The sequence below is a fragment of the Stegodyphus dumicola genome, chromosome X1 (assembly GCF_044657685.1).
Source record: "Stegodyphus dumicola isolate Sdum_Otavi_A_Nest chromosome X1, ASM4465768v1".
NCBI lineage: Eukaryota > Metazoa > Arthropoda > Arachnida > Araneae > Eresidae > Stegodyphus > Stegodyphus dumicola.
In genome coordinates this window covers 239424832-239451895 of record NC_140780.1, presented here as the reverse complement: position 1 = coordinate 239451895, position 27064 = coordinate 239424832, and the positions used below count along the sequence as shown (strand labels likewise).

Below are 27064 nucleotides of genomic sequence, written 5' to 3'. Positions count from 1 at the left end.
TTATACTTCAGCCATTTTTATAATAGCAAAGTAGAACCTGCTTCAAAAATTTAACACTGTCACTGGCCAATTACATCTGTAGAGACATTGGGTTATTTTGAAATAGGAGAGAGATAAATGTGCAATGTCCTCGCCGGGACTCAACCACAGACCTCTCGAATACGCGCTGAGTACGCTGACCACTACACCACGAAGGCATGGTAAGAAGGCAGGTATACATTAAAAGAAATTTTCGCCTTCCTTCGTTGTGCAAGCGGTAAAACACCCACATAGCAATCGGAAGATCTGAATTTCGAATCCTGGCGAGGATATAGTTTATTTAACGCCATCTCTCTCCGAAAATAGATAAAGACTGCACAGCATGAATCAGAATTCTCAATCCAGATCTAGAAATATCAAAAACTGTGCTTATTTTCGGCTATTTGAGAGAAAATAAATAATGATATTTTAGTGTGTTATGTTACAAATGAGTTTACTGAACCATGAGTTTTAAATTTGTAGTATTGCCAAGTTTGGTAATACAGTGGAACCCCGAGATACGAGTTTAATTCGTTCCAACATTGAGCTCGTATAGCTAATTCCTCGTATCTAGAAACAAACTTCGCCATTGAAAAAATGGAAATCCAGTTCATCCGTTCCGTACCCCCAAAAATATCAAAATAAAAATCCATTTTTCTAATAAATATTATAACACTGGTAAATAATATAACCATAGTTTACCTTTATGATAGTTTCCGATAAATGATAGCTTCCAACACCGACCTTTTAACTACTTCTCGTTAATCCACACCAATAACAGCTTCTCAACATATTCTAGGGGTTTTGGACGTTGCTTGGAAGTAACGGTAACTCGTTTGACTATATCAAGTTTCTTAATTACTTCCTGCTTCTTCAAAATAGCGCAAATCGTCTATGTCGAAAGGCCGTAAGTTTTCGCCAATTCCGTCACTCTTAAACCACGTTCTTTATCTAAGATTCCTTTCTTAATTTCAACGGCCATGGCTTCCTTATTTTTCTTTGTAGCACTACTGAGGCAACAATCTTCCTGAGAGGCATCGTGAAATAATTATTTTCACGTTAAAGGTAATAAACAATTGACTTAAGCTCACAAACACGTAGATTAAAGAAAACCGACTGATCTGACGAGGGGATTCCCCGAGTCGAGCCGGATCGGGAAATGGCGCCACGCACACCAACAGTCTGGCTCATTGCCCGTTACTCGAGTCAATGCTTGTATTTAGAGACAAATGTTTCGCTCATACTTTCCTCGTATCTCGAGTTTCTCGTATATAGAGGTGCTCGTATCTTGAGGTTCCACTGTACTCCAGATTTTATTACTTTGTACTTTAAGAAATATAATAATGAAATAATAAATTTATGGGAAAATGACTATGTGGTAATTTGTCTTACATAACAAAGGCTTAAGGAAACTATTGAAATGAAGAATGCTGTTAATCAGTAAATTTAGAGTTACATAATTCACATCCCTCGATCTTGATATAGAAAACGAATTTTGAACAGTAGGCTTTTAATATATTAATACAACATTAAACTGATGTTATTATCCTCCCACAAGCAGAACCGGTACTAGAGATGGTGGAGCCAAACCGCTGGAGAAATTAGACTCAGAATTTTTTTTAAATAATTAATTTTTTTTATTATTATTAAGGTGGTACCGTATGGCAGAATTTAGAGAGGGCGGCGAAAAGCCTCGCGCCGGCTCTGCTTGTTAAGTAAAAGTATTTTCAAATTCATTGATTGACACATATGCAAAATCATTTTCATATTAAGTTGTATTTCCATGTTTAGCATTTACAGATAACAAAGAAGTCCTACGAGTAAAATACTTCAAACACAGATGACTTTGAATTGCATTTATGTTGATCAGAAAATACACATATGCAATATAGAAAAAACTCTTCTTAACATTTATTAAACTGTCATTTCTAAATCAGGCATATCTTACTGAAGATATTACTTCAACGGGAAGTTCACTAGTTACAGTTGGTTACATTCACATATTTCTCTCTAAACAAGGTAAGGTTACATGATCAAATAAAGTATTTACAGTAAAAATCTTTGAAGTCATTCAAAAAATAAAATAAAATCATTTGATAATAAAACGCACTTCACACTACCTAAGGCTATGCGCATTAATCTACTATTAAGCTTTGCGCCTACAACTGGCCAGACGTATGAAATATGATAATGAAGCATGATATGAAATCGGTTCTTCACCCAGGAATTTCGAAACACATTAAAGCACAATTTATCGTAATAAATTTACGGGAAAAAAGTTACTGAAAGTAATACGTTCAAAATTCAACTATTTTTTTAAAAGTAACTTCACGCTAAGGATTCACAAATTTTTCTTAGTAGAATTCTAACCATATTACCAAAAAGTTTCAAATTCTTATTGCTGTTTAAGCTGCATGATTTCACTGTCTTCGAGTACCTACAGTTCTAAATTAATTGAGTTTAGAAATTATCATGCCTTGAAACTCGCATCTTAGTAAGAAATTATCATAACCTGAAGCACGAGTCATGAACAATTTTCTCTGGTAATTTCGCTTACAAGATGTGGAACAACATGCTGTGAGCAAATCCTTTATTCAACTGAGAAGGTAGTTTAATCAGAAGCAAAAATGTGGAAGATGGTAATTTCATTTCTGAAACTTTCATATTTGCAAACTGCAGCAAATTATTTTTACTGTAAATCATAAATGAATCTGTACAATCTAAAATTATGAAACAGAAGATAAATTATCATAACTCCATGAAATACGATGAGAATTAAGATATCATCAGGTCAAATTTATTTGTATGAAAGTATTAATGAAACACACTACTTTTAAACATTCACTGCAGAGTTCCATTGCATTTTATTAAAATCTGCTATTCTTATTTTTAAAAACGATGTCTATTCATAAGATAAGAATAGCAAAGTAAACGAAATATTTACTATCCCATCTGATAGGAAAGGGAAGATATTTTCTGCTTTCACACATTTATAGCGACAGATCTTTCCTGAATTAAACATGGCAACATATACTGATGTAAACCAAAACGACCTTCAGGAAAAAGAAGAAGTAACATAATATTATTCCTTTGAAATTAATAGAATGAAATTAATAGAAATTTGGACTGGAGTCATAATTTTAAATATTTTACCATTATTTTCATAACATATGAATGACTGTATTCCAGTAATCGATTTTGAACATTTTTAGGAGCATGCATTTGAAGTTTACACAGCATGTACGCTTAAAATGTATTTCCAAGAATACGTGTTCAAGGCTGAAATACTTCTATTAGAAGTACGTACAAATACGAGATGTTTTCCAGTTGTTATAAAACTGATGCACATTAATTGACCACAAAACGTTTTCGGATTCAAAAACGAAACATTCAGTTGTAATAAAAGACCACTGTTTTATATACACTTCAAGTCATTAATTTTTGGATAATTAAAATGTTAAAAAATTTACTCTTCATTGTTGTAAGAGTAATATTTTTGTCTCGGACTAATTCACATTTCGTTCTTAATAGCAACGACATTTACAGTATAAATAGGTTTTTCTGAAGACAAAAAGGAGTTATATATATTATTTTAATTGACTGTAATCACAGCTTCCACGCAAGGCGAACCATAAGATCAAAATATGCATCTTCATCTATACTAGCACTGACGCCTGTGTAGTAATCAATGAATTCTTCTTTCGTTACCTGTAAGAAAAGAAAAACATTACTAACTGCGCTTTTAAAATAAGTGGAAAACTAAATTTTTAGCATAAATAAAACAAGGTATTAACTGAATTTAAATTATCACACAAAACACACTTTCGAACGGTTGCTTTAACATAACCCTGACATGCATTTCATTTGCAATGTAAGTGCAGTACTGGATAACAATTTAACTATGTAAACAAAAAAGGGTTGCAGATGAGAAAGGCAAATAATAATAATAATAATAATAATTAATAATTGCTATAAGTACAAATAAACTTAGCAAAAAAGTAGCTGAAATATTCAGAACGCGTAAATATATCTAAAAGATATTACAGTAAATTGCGTAAAATAAACTGGGCATAAAAAATGAATGCGAAAGTCACCTCACCACAACTTTAACAAAAACTGTTATTAACACATTTACAAGGCATCTTGCTTGAACGCTATCTTACAACTGACTAAAGAAGTACTATACAACTCTTTGTGCCGACTGCGTCGTCCTTCGAGGGTAAACATCGGAAGGATGCGTTCATATACCGGAGATATTTGATTAGTGTGCGGATATTGCTAGTCCATATATCTTTGAAACATGAAATAATGAACAATTTTAACAATTATTTTCGTCTTCAGCAGATTAAAGTTAACAGGTATTAGTTGTTTTCATCTCTGATACGTTTTCCTGCTGTTCACCAGTACTATTAGCTGAGAGATAAAGGTTTTCCTTCTTCTCCGCTATCGCATCATGTCTAGACTTAATTACGTCATATCTCTTTAATGCATTATATATTTTATTAGTTACCTTAAGTGGCTCTAAATATAACTTTACAAATTGAGTATGCAAGAATACTCATATAATTAAATGTTAGAATAACTGCAGATATTAGACGCGGTATTGAGTACACAAGATGTTGGAATCGTTGCGTGAGAGGATATATTACACCGATCACGTTTGACGGCTTTTCACAATGCTGCTCTATATTTTATATATCTTTGCAAAGCAGTTAGTAAGATATGCATAGTACTTCATCAATGTGTACTAGAGTTTAAATCAAAAGAATACATTGGCCTGCAGAAGATGTAGAAATCAATAGCATTTTCACGGATCTGTGCCACCGCATTTCAACCTGTCAGAGGTTGCATTATAAGGTATGTCTACCACTTCTTTAGCGTGCCTTCGTGGTATAACGGCAGCACGCTGGGCCGGTATTCCAGAGGTCCGTGGTTCGATTCCCGGCGAAGGCGGTTGCTAATTTTTCATCTCTCTGGCTTCCAAAAAATCCTAATGTCTCTTACAAGTGGCGCCTGAACTAAAAGGGTTGTGGATGATGATTCTCCGTAACCAGGATTTGGCGACTAGGTCCCCTAAAACCCTAGTCGCCCTTTAAAAAGGGGAGTATATAAGGTATTTCTCCCACTTCCTTAGCCTGCCTTTGTGGTGTAACGGTAGCACGCTGGGCCGGTATTCCAGAGGTCAGTGATTCGATTCGCGACGAAGGCGGTTGCATATTTTTCACCTTTTTTGCTTCCAATTGACCTAATGACTCTACAAATGGCGCCCGAACTAAAAAAAAAAAAAAAAGGGGTTGTGGATGATGATTCTCCGCACCCAGGATTTGGCGACTAGGTCCCCTAAAACCCTAGTCGCCCTTTAAAAAGGGTAGTATATAAGGTATTTCTCCCACTTCCCTAGCGTGCCTTCGTGGTGTAACGGTAGCACGCTGGGCCGGTATTCCAGAGGTCCGTGGTTCGATTCCCGGCGAAGGCGGTTGCTAATTTTTCATCTCTCTGGCTTCCAAAAAATCCTAATGTCTCTACAGCATTATCCTGCTAATACAAATCATAACAATTGTTTAAGATCATTCATAAAAAATTGTATATGGACTTCCGTTACTACTATGTATGTCGCTTATATCAGAAAAGCTTACATTTATACTAATTACCCATGCACGTTCCGAAAGCAAATACCCAAACCATGAGGAAAAAAAAGCATTACTAGCTTTCAAAACATCTTGTTCACGTGATTTATGTAAAGCATCATATGGTCTCCTCGGCACACGAATAAATGTCATTAAAGGATGAAAAAATCTATTCATCCGATCAGGTCACACAACGTGAGTGATTTAAACTATGTTTTGTGTTTCATGTGAGAAGCAATACCTGATGCCCTGACATCAACAGTCATACCTGCCGAAGACTATAAAACTTTATGAAATGGAATTTTCAATGCATGGTGCATTCAGTGATGGTTTGAGAATCAGCAGCATTAAATGGGATGTCTTTTAAGAAATCAATCCCTATCAGTCCATCTATCAAGCTCTTGCAATAATTTGGCTCCTCAGTTTAATTCACGTAGTAACACAGCTTTAGGCCACAACTTCGCAATGAACTTGATAAAAGTTAATATGGAAGATTATATTAATGAACACGGGTTAACTTTATCAGTGAAAATAAATTAATTTTATTAAACACGACAGTTGTCATAAATGTTATATCTAGTTTCTTTAGAAAGGGAATTAATCAATGATAAATATTATTCGCTGACTTGGAAGTAAAACTTATTTATGGCATCAAGATCATTTGATATTAATATTTGCGATTCTCAATATATCAGATCAGTCATAGTTTAATGAATAGCACATCGTTTGAATGTCACTAATTAAAAAAAAAAAACTTGCGAAAGTTCTTTGTTATATTTTGCATCTTCAGATACAATAAATAAATAAAAAAATATAAAACCTATATTACTATTGTTTGAAAAGAATAATCATGTTGCCGTTATTTAGTATTCTGCTTTGAAAACATAAGTGAGGAAATTGAATTTAATATCTTGCATGTTTAATGAACTACATTAATTAATATTCTTACTGTTCCGTCTGGATTACCACCAACTTCGAAATTTGCAAGAAATCTCAAGAATAGTTCTTTTTCACTCAGCTGGCCATTTTGGTACAATGGATGATAGGTAACATTGTAAACATCCTTTAAGTCATGGTAGGTAACTATCCCATCTCCTGTTCTGTCCAGTTTTTGAAAAGCCTTTTCTACTACTTTCAGTCGAGCTGCTGACATCTTTGGCTGAAAAAAATGGTGTATTTCGTTAAACTTAACAGTTTCATTCTAATAATATTTACAGTTCCAAAAATGAAGATATCAGCTGGTACGTGCTAAAGCTGAAGTAGAAACTAAGGAATGACGAATGGTTTTGAAAGCGCAGTGGAAAACCGCTTTAGAGGGAAAGTTTCTGCTTCAATTTCAGTCAAAGCGCATCTTAAAAAACTTTTTTTCACTATACAGCAAATGTTTTGGGTATAGTAACATTTTCATCCTTACATGATTAAAAAAATGGTAGAAGCTTTTATTAATTTCTAAGCAAATATTTTCAAGTGAAATTTTTCTCCCTTTTGCATCAATGAAAATACAAGTATATATGATATAAACACTTATTTAGAGAATAATTCAAATTTATCAACAAGATGATTATAAAATATTTGGCGCTAGATTGAAAACTTTTATTTAAAGATAAGTTTATTTACTGCTTTGATACAGGTTAAACCTAAATTTGAGCAAATAATTTTAGGCTTTAGAGGATGCTGAGAATGAGTTTTCGGCCTAAAGGAGGGGAATTGCCCAAGCAATGACACAAAGGCTTAATCTTGTGCCAGACAGATCATTTCTAAAGTGAAATACCAAAATATTAGGATTGTTTGACTAATAACCTGTAGCTCCTTCATGTACCAGAATAACTGCGTTTAATGGAAGATGCATTGGATCAAGAGGTGCTAGAGTCGAAATATGGGCACTTTCAGGCAAACTCTATGGATTCCTCTAGTTCAGCCTTATTTGTTGCGTGTTATTGCAAAGCATTTAATCTGATCTTCATGGTCTTTCATAAGTGCTCAGCATTTAGTGAGCAGGATGCCCAGTGAAGTACTTGGAGTCAAGCTGTCAATTCTACGTTTGCAAATCCAAAAGTTGCATTATCCTACTGGCAAGAACCGCCAATAGCAGGAAACATGACGTTCACAAAGACCTGCTTGCGGCCTGCAGTGATATATGTTCTGTCAACGGAAGAGGATTTCATTTGTACTAGTGGTCCCTGTATACATCTTCAGAACATATCCCACACCATGACAAGGTTTTCCTTGTATACATCCTCAGAACATATCTCACACCATGAAAAATTTGCCTAAGGAAGGAAATGTAATGGAAATTGCCGGTAATACAATGGTATACGTAAGGCATCCAGTACACTACCGGACTCATTTAATTTCTGGACAACTATGAGGGTACCTATAGCATGTTTTGATGAAGTCCTCTGAAATTCTCTGTACTAATACATTTTCTCATTCAGCAGGGAGTATCCAGAACCGTTCAATTTCGTTGGCTGCTCCCTAAACCACTGAAGAATTGCTTGAAACATTTTTTCATACCTGTGAAATGTTTTCCTTCGAAATTCTCTTTCAGAGGGCCAGGAAGGTAAAAGTCCCTCCAGGCCATGCAAGAGGACAGGTGTGACAATACCTGTCACTGCAAGTGATCAATGACTGCCACAGTTTTGGTGGCCACAGTGAGCCATGCAGACTGACATCTTTACCTGGACGATCCCGCATGTTTCTTGTAAGTTTCTTGACCTTCCGAGCTACATCGAAAGCAGCGTAAAGTAATTCTCAAGCAGTTATTAGCCAATTGTTCAAAACCACCCACTTGATTCTGGGTGTGGATGCACTTGATGATACTTTTTGGTCTGCCTTCACGGGGGAAGGACCTCAATTGATTTAAGACCTTTACAAAATATTTACAGTCTTGAAACATCGATGAGCATATTATTCTATACATGACGATAGGTGATTAATTTGGGTAGATTTCCTTTTGCCAGAAATATCATGATTACAAGCTGGGGCTGCACCGGAGTATCTAGTATCACGTTATTACGAATAACACAACTTGAAAAGACAGCTGATATTTTTTAATTCCGTTACTATACATTAGAAATATACATCATACTTCCTCTCATACTTTCCCCCAGCTTAAGCTAGCTCCTAACGCACTAGCTCAAGTTGTATTATTCATAATAACGTGGTACTAGATAACTCCGTGAAAATTTTTAAAATACTCGCACAATTTTCGCTTTCCTCAGTGCGTTCCGAGAACGAGCTCTCATAAATTTTAAAATGGTTTCGCCCGCGTAGTGATTGTTTTTATCTTACTAATAAAACTAAACCTTCGCAAATTACCTGCGAAGGTCACGCCGAATCTTTCCTTTCTTACTGCCGAACTTTAGGTCAGCTTATAACAGGAACCGACCAGTCACAGCGAAGCAAACACGAATAGACATTCAGCTTAAGATTTCGCTGAGACAGCTACACATTCACTTTTTCTAACTATTTATGGATGACCTGAAGCCTAAAAAGTAGTAGAAACAATAAAAAGAACAACAGCGATTCAAGTAACAGGGAAGCAGAAATGAGCATACCTTATTAGTTATTGTTTTGCCAATATTACTATGATGTTCTTACTTTAACTGCGTCCTTCGGAAATTAAATTATTCACATAATTTTCCCTCTAGATTTTCGGACTATAAAATTAGAAAAAATAGGAGGGGAAATGCACTAGAAAATTTGGTAGTTCATTTTGAAATAGTTATTAAGTTCAATAAGGTTTATTTTAGGGTTTTTGAAGCGAAATGGGGATACTTACTGGGCATCCCTTACAATTTATCCTTAAAGTCTATTTTTATTGTTTATTTGTTTCATTTTAAAACCAGCTTTCGTAGCACCTTGTTAACAAGATGGATCCGTAGACTTTGCATTCTTCTCTACACATGAGTACATCCATCACGAAAGGACTGAAAATGAGTGTCATCCAACCGGCCCAGCATGGTTGTCGTCATCCTGTTTCACTGAATATATCCTCAACTTCAGATTACGGGACTGGTTGACTCAGGTTTGCAGTCAAGCGCCATCTTTCACAAAGATTGCTACTAATATCAAACCGTCATTGTGAATGGTGTTGAAGTGGCATTAAAAATACTTGAGGTGAAGAATAGTTTTTGCTATGGATTTCAGTTTTCATTTCAATTCTATCTCGGCAAAGGTGATCACTGAATGAGTATCTTAAAACTAGGTAGAAACTGCAATGGTCCTTAACGCATTACCAAGTGTAATGCGTTAAGGACCACTGCAGTTGCTACATTAATGAGTATAACGACAGCATACCGCTATGTTGCTGAGTTTCTACCTTCCGAGGGAACCAAATGGTATTTTACATTAAAATAATGCACAACCACACATAACTCATATGAGAAGTCATTTTTCCCAAAGTGACCAGGTCTTTAGGTCACCATGTTCTTCAAATCTTTTGTCAGCTGAGAATCTGTGAAACATTACAGGCCGTCATGTGCAATAAACTTCAATAAATTCACAATAACGATTAACTGCGGTCTTTGAATTTCGAGCACTTATTGCATCAGTTCCATGGCACGTTAAAGCTTGTATCACCTAAATGATTGCGACGTTATTTACTGAAATCCTGGTATATTCAATCATTAAGCAGATGTACCTATTAGGGGCTAATGGATAACACCCCTGAATAATACTAGTTCACTTCCTGACGATCTAGGTTTCCTGATCTAGGTTTCCTCCCTGACGACAGAATGGAATGACATAGATTTTTGTGTTATTAACGTTTCACGTTACGCGAATACTAGCCAGTTTTACCCTAGAACATCTTCCTTAACGGCTTCCGAAGTTAGAGAGCCGTCGAATGTTTTGCCGCAAATAAGTAATCCGAGCACTGGCTGTTTGATATTATCTGAAATTAAAATGTGTTTTTCAAAATGTACTTTTCTGTCTCTGGTTGTTATGTTTTCTCTCATCTGAAGCATTTTTTGTCGCCTTCTACTACAAGGAGCAGTTTTCAATCTCAGGCCCATCAGCAGCCGAACGGTAAAGTCGCTGAACTCTGGTTGCTCGATTCCAGGCGAATGAGCTGGCTGCATGTGTAAACGAGGATACGAACCAGTTTCTCTTAGAAAATCCTCCAAGAATGCAACCATCCCCTGAGGCAGACGGTCCTCGCGTGCTTTGCCATAATCAAATGAACCAGACTTATCAATCCTCAGAAGTATGCCAGTCCTAAAGCTTTATAAAGTTTGATATTACATAAGTTTGATTTTTCTTCAGTATTAATACAATTTTATGTAGTCATTTTGTAGTCTTTATTAACATTTATATTCACAGTTTTTATCTTGTTTCGATCTTTATTTCATCGTTCTTACTTTAACAAATATTTATCGCGGGATGGGAGGCTCAATAAAACTAAAACTATATAAAATACTTTATACTATAAATGACATTAAAAGTGGCAGGAACATGTAAAAACTAATTGGCACTGGACTTCAACAGATTTGACGATTTCGCTTGTTTAGTTACTTTACATACATGTTTTTGAAATGTCTTAATAAAGGTTTTTTTTAAAGTTCTACTAAAATGAATAAGATTTACGCCAACTGAATCTTTAATTTGGGCCTCGGAAATAAGAGCAAGAATTAGAGTCCTCCTGCATGTTCATTATAAGATTAAAAGTCTTATGATCAATCCTTGATACTTCTGTTAACTTTAACTTCAAGTATTCTTATCTTATTCATCATTGTCACGAAGAGCTTTCTATGTTGCTCATTTAAAGTTTTTGTTTTAAATAAAACCTATATATCATCGCTTTTAAACGCCCTTTTCCTAGAGAAATTAATTTTAAAATACACTCATGTCCATAAATTAAGGATAATGCAAAATCAGGCAAAGGAAGAGTTAGAAGCAAAACAAATTTGACTTATTGGTAAAGCTTATTTATTAAACAAAAGTTAAAGATCAAAAAAAGATGCTATATGTTTGATATTATTAAAAAAATAGCGATTTTTTCTCCCTGGAGCAAATTACAAAAAAAAAACCTATTTACAAAAAACCAATATTACATGGTTGGTATGATTGTTAATACATTGTATGTCTCCCAGACGATGCAATACAGTCCGTACAACGCCTAGGCATGCTGAGTATCAAATTATCGATCTGATCTTGGGGGATATTACACCACTCAAAAAGCAATGCTCTCTGAAGTTCCGGTAGACATGTAGGAGGAGGTTAACGGGCTGCAACTCGTCGGCCAAGCATGTACCACACGTGCTCTACTGGATTCAAGTCCGGTGAGAATGCTGGCCAGTCCATACGGGTGATATCCTCCGATTGAAGGTATTCGCTTACGATGCTTGCACGGTGAGGACGGGCGTTGTCATCCATAAACACAAATTGTGCGCCCATGGCGCTCCGAAACAAACGTACATGTTGTTCCAGAATGACGTCCCGATAGATTTGGCTTGTCATGGTTCCAATTTGAGCATGCAGGTCAGTTCTGGAACCCAGAATAATTCCACCCCAAACGATCACTCCTGCACCACCGTAACGGTGTCGTTCAATGATGTTTTCTTGGTGGTAACGGGTACCTGGAGCTCTCCATATGAAATTCCGGCGAGAATCAGACTGCAAGCTAAACCTGGACTCGTCTGAAAACATCACACAAGCCCACTGTTGCGGTGTCCACAATGCGTGCTGTCTACTCCAGGCTAACCGCAGGCGACAGTGAGTTGCAGTAAGTGGAACGCATCTGACAGGTCTACGAGCATATAGACCAATCTGCCCTAAGGTACTGTACACGGTCTGCCTTGAAATTGTCGTACCAGTGGCTAAAGAGAGTTGAAGAGACAGGTCTGAGGCTGTGCTCCGCCTGTTTCTTTTCGCAGTAATTACCAAATACCGGTCCTTATTCGACGTTGTAACTCTGGGGCGACCTGTGCTGTAACGTCTACTCACATTACCATCATCTTGGAATCGTTGCCAAAGCCTGGAGATGACACTCTGGGCAATTCCAAGTTCGTCTGATACTTCCAGTTGGGTACGCCCACATTCCAGACGGCCGATAATTCTACCACGTAAAAAATCATCCAAATGCGTCCTTTGTGTCATAACTATTCGGTTATTGCACTGAAATGCTTATAAAGCGCCTGCGAACAATTTTACTTCTTTGCCTGTATTCCTTATACATCACTCTCTTACACTCTCGTCATTGTGACGTACCATCGGTGTCATCTGGTTACTTCCTGAAATTTGCATATGATTCTTGAAGATGTGTGTAGTGATTTTACAGGTGATATATTTATTTTAGAGTTCGATTTCCGCGTGACTCCGAATTATCCTTAATTTATGGACATGAGTGTAAATTATTAACCTCATGTTCTCACGAATGGATAAATAAGTTTACTCATTAAAATTTACTCATGTTTTAATTATACAAAAACATAACATTTGCTGTCCTCGGGTTGAGCAGAAAAATTATAAAACACATTTTGTTGATTGATTCCGTTAATTAAAGCTTCCTCTTGTCTAGAATATTTGATCCATAATAAAATACAAAAAATATAATGATAGGAAGTTTAATCTAACAGGTATTCCTAGTGCTAAACATTATAAGCAATGGCTATGTAAAAATACATTTAAAGCAATGATTATGCGAGAGTAAACTCTGTAGAAAATCTATGACTTTACATAATAGTAAATAAAAGTAAATGTTTTAGGAACTTAATGGATTTTTTGACAGGAAGTGTAAGTTATTTCTTGACCATATGACAGAATTCATTGAAGCTTACCCTCACGCTACGGAGGAATTCTTCATAACTTATTGCTCCTGAATTATCCCTGTCAAATCGTTGGAATAACTCTTCTATTTCATATTCATCCAGATGTCTATACATTCCCGAATCATGAAGGCCTTTCTTAAATTCTTCGTAGCTTAACTCGCCGTTGCCATTATCATCCATCCTTCGGAAAACTCTGTAATATAATTCAAAATCATTACGTATAATTATTATAAAATCTGTATTTCAAATAATGGGCAATGTCTATAAGAATAAATTTGAACGATATTTACTACGGTTAAAATGATTGTTTAAATCTTATATGCTACGGAACACTTTGCCAGTAACAGATACAAAGTAAATAACTGATTTTTCATAAAAATTGCATTTCATTTATTATTGAAGATGCCAACTGATACCATTCCATAGTATAAAATTCTTTTTTGCTTTATAAGGTATTTCTCCCACTTTCCAAGCGTGCCTTCGTGGTGTAGTGGTCAGCACGCTGAGCCGGTATTTCAGAGGTCCGTGGTTCGATTCTCGGCGAAGGCGTTGCTAATTTTTCATCTCTCCGGCCTCCAAAAAAATCATAATGTCAAGGTAAAACTTGTCCTACAAGGTGAAACTTGGGTTTCAGTGGCAAAATACAGTTCATGTGATTTTCTCCCTCCTTTCCAGCATGCCTTTGTAGTTAGCACACTCGGCTTATATTCGAGAGGTCTAGGTTCGAGTCTTGGCGACGGCACTGCACATTTTTCATGTCTCCCGCATCAAAAAAATCTTAATGATTCTATAGTGGCACTCAAACTAAAAAAAAGAGAGAAAGGCGGTGGATGATCATTCTTCTTCATCATAATTTTGGCGATTTAGGCCCCTAATCCCCAGTCGCCCTTTAAAAGGGGAAGTCTATAAGGTAATAAAAAAATGTATGTTTAAAAATTTCTCTCTCCTTTCTGCATGCCTGCGTGGTGTAACGGTAGCACACTCGGAGCGTATTCCAGAAATCTAGCTTCGAGTCCCGGCGAAGGCATTGCTCATTTTTTGTGTTTCCTACTTCAAAAATTATAATGACTCTACAACTTCACAAAATATTATCATAATCTGCAATTATATTTATGATTTAATGTGGTAAATCTGGCTGAAAACTGTGATAGTATTTTTAATAATAATATAGATTTAGATTCGCATTCCATATCTTTTCTACATACATGAATATCATGAGATACTTCCAGTGACTAAATTAGTTTATATAAGCTGAAAGGGAAAAGTCCACTTGTTCAGTTTTCTGAGGAAAAGGATAAAATTAGAAGAAGTTTCGAGGAAAAAGACTATATAAAGTACAAATACATGAAGACCATTTCTTCTCTTTTGAAATATTACAGTACTCATACAAAACGGATCATTGAACTGCATAATGATGTAAGAAAGGAAATTAATTCCTCAAACACGTTGTTCCAAACGAAAGCATCTATTTTAAATTATGCATTGTGAAATAATCAATTCCTTTTTTCTTCATAGGTTCACAGCTTGCAAGCAGAAAGCATTATCTAAAGTGCTGTATAAAATACGATGCGTCATACCACCCGTTTTAACGATAATTATGGAGACCACACCCATGTTTCTGCTTTCAGCAGACGTTACTTTGACCGCGCTTAGCAAAAACGCTTCTCTTAATCCCCTGATTTTGTTTCAAAGGGAAAATATATTCCTGCTTGTATTAAATAAATAGTTCCTTTATAAAAAATTAGTTCTGTAATTATCTCCCTGTAGTTTAGACATTCAATATCATGGTCTGTTTTTATTCAAACTTCGTCAATTTTTCTTAATTTCGCATACTGACGAAAGACGCAGATACTCCAGAATTAAATTTCTGTGACTTTACATACTTAACCTACAAAGTACAAAACACTGAAAAACTTTTTCTAATTTGTCCATTTTATTTGAAGCAGAAAAAATTTCATGAAATAATAGAAACATGAGAAGAAGTACCAAACTTCTTAAAAAATTTGCATATGTCAAACCGGTTTCACATAAAAGAATTTCTTATATTCTTGTGTATGTATAATATCAGAGATCGATATAATAATAAGTTTACAAACTTGTAACTGCATTAAAGGATGAGGATAGAAACAAAAAAAGCATCTTTATTCATAATGCAGTGCTCTAATCCCAGTGTTCAACGTATTATACAAATAAGAAGTAATTTAAGCATATTAGTATTCTTCTTGCAATAAGCTAAATAAAACCAAAAATAAATTAGAAAATTCCTCAATAAAAAAGATAAAATGAGATTCACAGAGATAAAATTAATTCTGTGAACATTTGATAATACACAGCTGGCCATTAAAATTGCAACACCATGAAGGAAAGCAAATACAAAAAAGATATTTAAAATACGTAAACAGTATGGCATGAAGACAAAATGATTAAATTTGTAACTAGTTTGGGGATTTAGAGGAGTGCGAAATTAGTAGAAACGACTGCCACTCTGGCAGTTAAAACGGCCTTTACCTGGTTAGGCTTGGATGACAGAAAGGGGCAACTCATTCAATGCTGCTTCAAGTCTATGCCACACTTCATCAAGCGTATTAGCTGGAGAGGAGGTGCCGGGCCAGTCTCTCAGCAGCCAATGAACATATGTTTTCAGTGGGTGATAGATCTGGAGACCGCGCAGACCAGGGCAGCAATTGAGTATCCTGTCTATCGAGATAGGTCAGAAGAAGACTCGCAACATGTGGTCTTGCATTATCTTGTTGGAAGATGGCGTTTGGCTGGCCTCGAAGTCAGAGCGCAACCACTGGACCTAAGATGACAGAAATGTACCGATTTGCGTTCAAACTACCGTGGATCCTGTCTAAAGATATGCATCTCAAGTACACAATGGCCGCCTAAATCATCACACCAGGTTCAAGAACCCTATATCTTTATCGAATGAAAAAAGGAGACGTATGGTATCCTCGGAGCCTCCAGACACGTATACGGCCATCAGAATACTGCACGCAAAACCGGGACGCGTCTGAAAAGACGATATTGTGCCACTTCTGTATCCAGCTTTGTCGTTCGGCGCACCAGAGTCGTCGTATCTCTCTTTGATGCATTGTCAAGAGAAGCCGAAGTAATGGTCGCCGTAGTGGTAATCCACGCTGCTGCAAACATCGATGCACCGTATTCCGAGAGGATACTGGGCGTGCTGCAAGCATGTCTCTTTCCTGACTAATGGTCTGTAATACGGTTCCTGACTAATGGTCTGTGACTTCATAATATGCCTGTAGTCTCGGGCGTTATTCATAGGAGGGCGTTGAGATCCTGCATGCCGTTCAGTATGACCCTCAGCAACCTACTGATTCCCTATTCGCATGACAGTGGTTGGATGTCGAACAGTGCGAAAGGCCATATCATGGAACGATAATCCACACTCTCTATAGGCAACGATCCTGCCTCTATCGATTTCCGACACTTGTTGGTAAGCATTTCTTCTTATTATTCGAGGCATAACACGATATTCTGAGCAAACTCCGACCTTACAAAGTGATTTCCGAATGAGAAATCCACTACGCAACTTTTCTTTTATGCAGAGCTTCAAATGTCGTTTCTCTCTCCTGCGTCGTCTAAATGCGCTGAAATACTAATTATTTGCATATCCCAACCTCTTCTTCCTTTCTTGTAATTTGACATTCCTCAACTCATTCCTTCCTGGTGTTGCATTTTGAATGACCAAACAGTGCAGAATTGCTTAGACTACTTCTCAATGACTGCACGTATGTGAAGGGCATTATTCTTTTATTAAAAAAATCTGTGCTTATCTAATTGTCACTAGAATATAAAACACGCTTTTTAATTAGTATGGCATGATTAAAACGTTTCGTATACTTTAGTAACCTCATTTCTTTGTAAACAACTTCCTTTCATCATAGCATAACAGTAGAAAAGTACATATATATATGTGTGTGTGTGTGTGTGTGTTTGTGTGTAAGAAAAATTAAGAATATGTAAAAGATTAAATTAGCAGCGTAAATTTATTTCCTTTCTCTATTTTAAAAATAGCAACATCTATTTGCACTGCTTCATTTCGAGAAAAAATCTGTCATATGACTCTTACGTAATTCTGGTAATGTAAACTGAACTAAAACTCAAGCAGCCAATAATAATTTTACAGCAATATTTACTATCCAATCAAAATGCTTTGAGAACAAAAACTAACACAATTATGCCTCGTAATAAACAGCGATCATCAAGTATCCGAGTTCGATAGAAGAAGGATAGTGGCCTACCGAGAGTGTGGATTATTTTTCAGGGAAATCGGTTGTCGTGTTGGGCGAAACCAAACAACTGTAATGCGGATATGTGACCGTTGGATGCAGGAGGGTACGACGGACCGACGTGTTCGATCTCATCCACCTCAGTGTACCACTTCACGTGATGACAGGAACATTGTGTGCATGGCAATGACGAATTGCTCAGTCACATCAAGAACCATAGCACAGCACATTCAGTCTGTAACGCATCATCCAGTGTCTGCGCGTACCATTCGACGCCGTTTACAGCAAAGTGGTCTGTCCGCAAGACGTCCATTGCTTGACGCAGAACCACAGACGTCTCTGCCGCCAATGGTGCGATGAAAGAAGGATGTGGACCGCAGAATGGAATGAAATTGTCTTTACCGACGAGTCACGCTTCTGTCTGCAACACCACGATGGTCGCATTCGAGTCTGGAGACACCATGGAGAGAGGATGCTGAACAGCTGCGTTATGCATCGCCACACTGGCCCTGCACCGGGTATTATGGTATGGGGCGGTATTGGATATCACTCTCGCACTCCTCTAGTACGCATTGCTGGTACTTTAAACAGCCAGCGCTATATCTCCGAAGTGTTGCAGCCAGTTGTCCTTCCTTACCTTCAGGGCTTGCCCACAGCCATATTTCAACAGGATAATGCACGCATTGTCCAAGGGTTCTTCGTCAATCGCCAGATTGAATTGCTTCCCTGGCCGGCTCGCTTTCCGGATCTTACGCCGATACAAAACATGTGGTCCATAGTTGCTGAACGATTGACCCAGATTACATCCCAAGCTGCCACATCAGATCAACTTTGGCAACGTGTGGAAGCTGCTTGGTCTGCTGTACCCCAAGAACACATCCAAAGTCTCTTTGAATCAATGCCGAGGCGTGTGGCAGCGGTGATCTAAAACAATGGCGGCTACTCTGGCCACTGATTCTGGAAGGAACCACACTTCACAGAAGTCCGTAAATTTAATCATTTGATACTTGGTCAACATGTTACCTACTACATAAATTTTGTTATGATATCGCTTGTCTATCTTGATGTTGCAATTTGGGTGGCCAGCAGTGTATATATAGCATATCATAACATATGGCTTGCGTAACATTGATGACGTAGCTAATTCGGAACTTAAACCGAAAACCTTTTCTTAGTATGCTGTTATATTGGAATAACTGCGCACTTTTGCTTCTAGCTCTCTTGCCGTTAAGACGCTGTCATGCTGCTTTTCTCTCTATCACAATAGTATGAAAATGTAAATGCTTTTGATTGAACTGTGGCCGCAGATATAAATTGAAATAAAATTGAATATTTAATTTTCCTCAGCTGCCATATTTACTTTTCAATACGGACCAATATTCTACGCCCTCAATATTGCCATCCTTTTCATATATATATATATATATATATATATATATATATATATATATATATATTCATTGATGTACATATATATTCATTGATATATATATATATATTGTTACAAGATTTATATTTAGATAGCTAATTTTAGTAGAATTATAGTTAAAATTGCTGTATTTCCTCGTGCAATGCAGCGCGAGACAAATTTTAAGCTAAAGCTTTACCGGAAAAGTAACAATGCAAGGGCAATTAATATTGAGTAAATGGATATCTCGGTAAATGGATATTTGTATTGAAATTGAATAAATGTAATTGACCACTATGTTAGCTGTAACCGTAATTCCACCCTCTTTTTGTTTTCCAGAAATTTCAAGAAGCAGGAAATACTAGAAATATGTCGCGAGCGGTTGAAAACTATAAAAGCCGTAGAGAGAGCTTCTGAGTTCAGTTGGTTAGTTACTGTTGTTGCGAGTTGTTATTTCCGCGTGAATTAAGAAATCCGAGTTAGCTTTCTCTTTAGATGTGCTGTCAATGTGTTGCATTGAAATTGCAATGTGTTGCATTGAAACACATTGAAGTGCAACACTTTCAATGTGTTGCACTTCAATGTGTTATGGAGGGAAGAAATCAAAGCAGAGACTGACTGTTCTTCTGTGTACAAATAGCACAGGAACGCATAGAATACAACCTCTCGTCATTGGTAAATCATTGAAGCCAAGGTGCTTTAAGAACGTGAAAAGTCTTCCCGTGGAGTATAAAGCAAATAAGAAGGCTTGGATGACGTCTAATTTTTTTTCCGAATGGTTACAGAAGTTAGACAATGAAATGAAGAAGAGAAAGAAAAAATTCGTTTTGTTGATAGATAACTGCGGTGCTCACACGTCATTTCCAAAGCTACAAAATATCGAAATCGCTTTTTTCCCTGCCAATTGCACTTCAATTTTACAGCCTCTTGATATGGGCATAATTAAGTGCTTCAAAGGATATTACAGAAAACGGTTGGTGGACTCCATACTTGTAAACTTTGAAAATAAAGTAGAAGACCCTTTCAAAGCTGTAAATGTCAAGGAAGGGTGTGACAATATTGCTGGAAGTTGGTGGGAAGTAACAGAAAAAACCATTCGGAATTGCTGGAAAAAGGCCGGTCTTTGTGTTATGGAAGATAAGAAATCTGATAATGATGAAACTTCCATAGACAATGATCTCTCAGATAATCAAGAATGTGTTTTGCACATCAAAAAATCCGTATCCCAACTTGAGGAAACAAGCGGTAAAAAGTTTGGAATTAGTATAGAAGACTATTTAACAGCAGATGATGATCTTATGGTTTTCGCAGGAGTTACTGATGAAGATATTCTCTCTGAAATTACTGATGAGATAGGAAACAATGATGAAGATGATGATGATAATACAGGTCCATCGCAGTCCTTATTGTCATCCCAGGAAGTTCTTCAATCTGTGAATTCTCTACGGACATTTTTTTCAAGCCTTCCGTCGACAAATGAAGAACATTTTCGTGCACTAGACTCAATGCATACACTATTGGTGAACTTAACAGCGAAAAAAATCAATAAACAAACAAAAATATTGGATTATTTTCAATAAAAAGTGTTTTCAGGTATGTGAATATTTCTGTGCTTATTTTCTGAATTTATCTTATTTATTTATTTTTTTAGTATTTAAACCACTATTATTGGTATTTTACAAATTAATTTCTTCTAAATATAGACTTAAAAGTAGTATGTTATGCACCTTAAACTAATAATAATAAAAAAAACTCTTATTAAATGCTCAAAATATGTGGGCCTTCGATATAACAATATGCCTCTCTACAACAATATATTTATTTGGTCCCTAAAATATTGTTGTAACGAGATTTCACTGTATTTCTTTTGATAAAAATAAATTTTATTAACCTATTATCGGACTTGTGCATTCAATCTATTACACACTCGTACGCATCCAATAATCTATATATATTACATATATAGGGAGAAAAAGAAAGAAACTTAAAACCAGTTCCACAAAGACCGAAAAGAAGTGAAATTCAGTACCAGTAAATTTCAAAATTCTCTATAAATATATAAAATTAATCAAAAGAATAAAAGAAATGTGAAATACTAAAACCTAAAAAAATAATAAATAGAGAAACCGTAAAAAACAATACATAGGAAGAGGAATGCAATCAAATCTGATATAACGTGATCAAGAGAAGGTACATCAGACTGAACTGAACACACCTCCCGTTTGAAATCCCCTGCGTTTCTGTTACCCAAAATTAGCTGATGAACCATTTTAAATTATTTAATTTTGATAGTTTATCCGAAAATCTTAAATTCCTCTCCGACGCAGTGTTAAAAGAAAATACAAAGACAAATCCACTAGTAAAAATCCTAATGTCAAATAAATTAAGTAGACACTTTTTACTCAATTTAGAACTGAAATTAATACAAAATATACTAATAAAACTTACTCAGTAGACGCAGAGGCAATTGGTTAGGGAAATATACTAATCACATCCCAATGTTAAATAAAGTAAATAATTAAGTACACTTTTTCCACAGAATGTAAAATTCAAATTTAAATTGAAACATTGGAATTAAAATGTTAGAAGTACAAAATATACTAGAAATAAACTGAGAACATTGTACTCAAACGACTAATTTCGAAATTGCTAGTTTTGGGTGCCAATTTGGCTTCGCTGGCGAAACTAATTGGCGATGGCACGTTAGAAATCTCCTAAATGGTGAATTAAAGGCTTGTAAGAAGTTTTTCTTTAATGAAAGGAATGCTAAAGAAAAGTAAGAAAAGAAACAAAGGTTAGAAAAGTAAAACGTCTTCACGCCATGGACTTGTAAAGACATTAGGTGTTTTTTGGACGCAGGAGAGATGAAAAATTAGCAACACCTTCGCCGGGAATCGAACCGCCGACCTCTCAAACGCGCTGAGTGTGCTGACCACTACACAATGAAGGCTCGCTAAAAATTTAATTTTAAAATTTTAGTAAGAACAACAATTGCATTTTGTTGTTGTTCTATTTCAGTACAACGTTAACGTTTTTTGCACATGTTAAAACAGAAATAGCCAAAACGTTGGACAAAATAATTAATATTAAGGATTTTAACTGGTGAAGTGCTAGTTTTTCAATTTAATTTTGACTTCAACAACCAGTTAATATACAGAAATTCCTATCAGCTACCCATTACAAAGTAACATTCTACTGGTGACTTCTTCCAAAATCAGCTAAATCCGTCTACTTAATTTAAGTATTATTATGATTCATTAGCCTGAAATGGTAACTTGATTGGTGATACAGACAAAGTTTGTAAAATTAAAGCGCAACTGGTAAGAAAGCTAAATAAAACTCACTGAAATTCTGAAATCACTGACATTCTTAAAATATGATATATTTTTGCTTCAAGATTATTGATAATTTATTTTCCTAACATAGAAACAGCATAGTTTCATCCCAGAATTAGGAAAGGTGTGGAAAATAATTACTGGAAAGATTTTTTAAAAAAACTAAAACATTTCAAAAAGAATTCTTATTTTTTCCCAGATCAGAATTATGCCGAAGTTTTACTGCTTTCAATGTATTAATGCAGGAAAGTAAACTTTAAAGGTATTGCTAAGTCCAGTGTCCGTAAAGCCATCAATGACCATTAATTGCATGAATATGATAATTAAAGATTTAAATCAGAATTAAACAAAGCGATTAAGAATAAAATGAAAGATTTTAAAAGCTGTAAGAAAAGAAGTTTGTTAAGTGAAAGATAAGTTTTTCTTTCAGAAATAGCTTTTAAAATAAATGATATATGTAGGCCAGTTAAATTTGATCGTAGGCCATAGTAGTCAAAGATTACATAATTTAAATATTACTTTGAGCTGGCTCAGTAACTCTACCAGCGTATCGAGTTCAAATGTCGCCAGCGATATAAAGCAAAGCCCAATAATTAGAAATCAGAGCTGGCAGGAACTAAATGTAGCATGCCCGAGCAGGCCAGAAACACGCACTGTCTTACAGTCCAAAATCTCTCAGCTTTAATCCTAACTAATTAATAACATTTATATTTTGGAGAGGAAACGGAAAGAAGAAGTTATAGTAAAGGCTGACATTAAAAATAAGGGGTTAATTTAAATAATAACATTATAAACTTTTTGATAAGAAATTAGCGCCGAACCTTGGTTAAAAGCAAGAATAAAATCTTAGTAAAAAGGTACTGCCAATATAAAGCATTTCTAAGTAACTATTTTTAAGAAATGGGTACCGTTCTTGCTGTAGTAATTTCCTCAACTCAGATCCCTTTTATTAACTGTTGGATCACACTGAAGCTCATACAGTTCTAACTGTAGTTCCCTTTTTCATATTGTGTTGAATGTTCTATCACTTTTAAGCTCATACGGCTCTAATTCAGCTGTTCTGGCTAGCTGACAGTTTCCCTAAATTTGAAAGGTTATTTTTTTTTTCAAAGTGAAGTTCCGTTTGCGGACGAAATATTTCAGTATGCCTTTTACTGTGTTGAGATATTTAAGGCGTTGATGCCTGACCAAATGTAATGGGCAATTTTTAGGCATGCCAACGAAAGCTGCTACTCGAACATTTACATGACATGATTAATTGAACTAAATAAGATTAATGCGTATGTCGTAATGAGGGTTTGACCAGCCGGATATCAGTCAAAATTTAAGATCATAACTTTATAGAAAACACACTTGTGTGCAAAATTAAGATAATTTGTAAATTATGTCTATTTTTATGAAACGTATTGAACCAAAGGTACTAATTATGCCGCCAAAGAATTATGCAAATATCCAGAAATGAACACTTAAGCTTACAGTCTGCGGAGTCGTGATTGTAGAGGTGATATAAGCACACGTGGGCTTTTCGGCGATTTGTGTGCTCGTACGCCTTCACAGCATTCGCCGTGTTTCTCGTGGGTGAATTTTATGAGGTATTAAGTAAAACGAATGGCCTCGAACTTGTGGATAGTGGAATGAGATGGAGAATTGTCGGTGGATCGGAGGCAGGTTAGTCACAAGCGCACGTGGTTATATAACTCAATGAACGCCCACTGTGGTTTGAAATTTGTGGAAACCATTTCAGGACACTAGATCCATATTGAGAAAAGCTTTACGAGGTCGGCCAAAATCCGCAACGACGAATGAGGATCGTCATTTGAAATTTTCAGCGTGGCGACACAGGACTGCTACAGCTTCACAGCTCTCACGTTAGCTGTATGCTGCCACTGGAATCCTAGTTTCATAATCTGCAGTTACCCGAAGGCTTCATAAGATATGTCTGCATGCCAAAACACCTACTGTTTGTATCCAGTTCACTGCAGCACACAAGAGACGGCGCGTTTAGCATAATGCAGACAACACGTGCCATTTGCGAGAATTCAAAGGAGTAAATGCGTTTTACAGATGAGTCGACATTCAGCCAATTTATACTAGTCGACATGCAGACAACAAGCGCTTTTTACCAGACATCAATGGAGTATGTGTGTTTTACAGATGAGTCGTCATTCAGCACACACTAGGTTATTTTGAAGTGTACCTGGATCTCGAAGGAACCTGGAACACGATACCATTCCTCCCTCATCAAGGAAAAGGATCTTTACGGTGTTGGAGGCGTAATGGTTTGGGCAGGCATTATGTTGGACGGCAGCACATCCCTGCATGTGCTTGAAAAAGGCTTGCTGACTGCTGTGAGGTACAGAGAGGTGATATGTTAGATATTTTCGGGGCGCAGTTGATCCTGGGTTCCTGTTGATGGACAACAACGCTCGTCCACATAGGGCTGAGCCGATCGACGATTAGCTGTAAGGTGAGGATATTTGTCGCGTAAATTGGCTAGCCAGATCTCCTGACCATAACCCTATAGAGCATGACTGAGATACTCTGAGAAGAGCAATTTCATCTCGACATATTAATCCCGAAACCATTCCGGAGTTGAAAACTGTCTTAATAAAGGAATGAAATCGACTGCCACAGGGAGTTCTCAACTGCCCTCTGTCCAGTATGCCGTCACGCCGCTCACCTGTCTAGCTGTAAGAGGGGACCGCAACCCGTATTAAACTCACTTTCAGTTCTATATCACAATGTGCATTTTGTACATTGTGATATAGATCTATAATCACTATGATCTTTACTGTGATCTTTACTGATCATGTGTGCATAAAATGCCTTTTGAATGGTAGATCTATTTCCAAAATTGAAATAAATGTATATCCATACCAAATTTCATTAAAATCTGTCAGTTAGTTTTCTAGGAATTCGATATAATAGACAAATTCTCTTAGTTTTGCACATGATTGTATATGAAAAGTTAGATCCCTTCCAACAAAACACTTACCCCCACAATGTTGAGACAATTTTCAAAATATTCCGCACCTTTCTTTAAACAACATTGCTACAGAAAATATGTATATCATCCCTAGGATCAATATTAATAAAATAAAGTCAGCAGCTGTCTTTTTCGAAGAGCTTGAGTAACAGTAAGCATTATTCCTCATGCTGTAAAAATTTCTCTAAAACCGTATGTAAAAGAGTAATTTAGTAAAACTAACCTGCCAAGTCCCAGAATACCACTAGATCCTCTTTGTAAGCACAGAAGTCGGAGTTTCTCTACGGGATCAGTTGCTCTCGCTAATCTTCGTGTGGCGCTGACACGCATCAGATTTTCATTTCTTGTCTGCGCAGACATCGGACGATACATGATTTACTTCGTGAGTTTAATAACATTAAGCTAAATTACGTTTCACAGTCCTGAAACAGAAAAATACCACTGTTTCACATTATTGGTAATGAATTATTGAAAGAAAATTTGTACGTTCAATTACTGAAAGAAAGATTTGCCCATTCAAGCGTTCAGATTATTTGAGTATATTTAACATAATTGAAATGAACATTTTAAGGAAACATCTCTTCACTATTAGAAGAAAAATATGAAACAATATTTTTGAGTTGCTTTCATATCACATTACCTAAATACCAAGGTACGAAAATGTACTTGAAATACCTAGTGTTGAAATCTAAAAATTCGTAAAGATCTCTTTAATTACTGCACTAGATAACCAGAAGAATATTTACATTTCATTGACATAAGTTACAGCTCTTCAACAAGATAAACAGCAATTAATAGTTCAAAGAGAGAAAGAGAGAGAAGGAAAATTCTCATCAAGACGCGAAGAATATCGCAAATCAGAAACATTAGTCTAATACAGGGGTCGGCAACCTGCGGCTCGCGAGCCACATGCAACTCTTTGGATGTGAAGCTGCAGCTCTTTAGTTCCATATGCAAATATTATTTATTAAAAAAAAACATTTAAAAATCGTTCAGAATTGATTAACGAGGATTAGGCACTAATTCTGAAATTTTGTAAATTGTAATTTTTGACTCTTCCGACTCAAAAGGTTGCCGACCCCTGGTCTAATATAATCACATGTAGAGTCATTAGGTTATTTTGAAGCAGGAAACATGAAGAAAAAGGCAATGCCCTCGCCGGAACTCGAACCTGGACCTTTCGAATACGTGCCGAGTGGGCTACCGTTGTACCACGAAGGCATGCTGGAAGGAGGGAGAAAATGCCTTATGCACTCGACTTTGCAACGCACTGTTCAGCTAACTGAATTCAAATAATGGTTCAAACGCAGTCGCATTTATGAAGCTTCAAAACACGCTTTCAGAAAATATGTTTTCCGAAAACTTCAGAATGCCTCCAAGTTAGCAAACAATCCACAAGTGTTGCCAGTTTGAGGACAAAAATTGTCATCAAACCCTGCTAGCAGTGTTTCTTGTCATATTTCATTCTAATCGAGGTATCTTCACAATTCGAATTTTGATCTATTCAGAATTATAAGATCAACAATATATTACGCAAAATATCCACTTACAAATACCACGATCCACCGCAAATAAGATTTTAAACAAAATTGCAAGCTAAAATTATTATAAAAAAGCAAAGAAGAACAATATATAAAACTGCAAAAGTTCATAAAAATAAAAATA

General features: G+C 36.2%; 1 protein-coding gene across 1 annotated transcript in view; it reads right to left on the bottom strand.

Annotated features, from left to right (window-relative positions):
* Window positions 1–1775: 1775 nt before the first annotated feature.
* The window catches only part of LOC118184364 (calcyphosin-like protein), a 64580-nt gene continuing 39291 nt past the window's right edge, over window positions 1776–27064 (bottom strand). Inside the window, exons 2-5 of the mRNA XM_035354026.2 lie at window positions 25623–25821; window positions 13424–13607; window positions 6595–6804; window positions 1776–3726 (exon numbers count right to left, since the gene is read on the bottom strand). Of these exons, the coding sequence (XP_035209917.1) occupies window positions 3625–3726; window positions 6595–6804; window positions 13424–13607; window positions 25623–25771 (645 nt within the window). The 5' untranslated portion in view covers window positions 25772–25821 and the 3' untranslated portion in view covers window positions 1776–3624. The remainder of the gene's footprint in view (window positions 3727–6594; window positions 6805–13423; window positions 13608–25622; window positions 25822–27064) is intronic.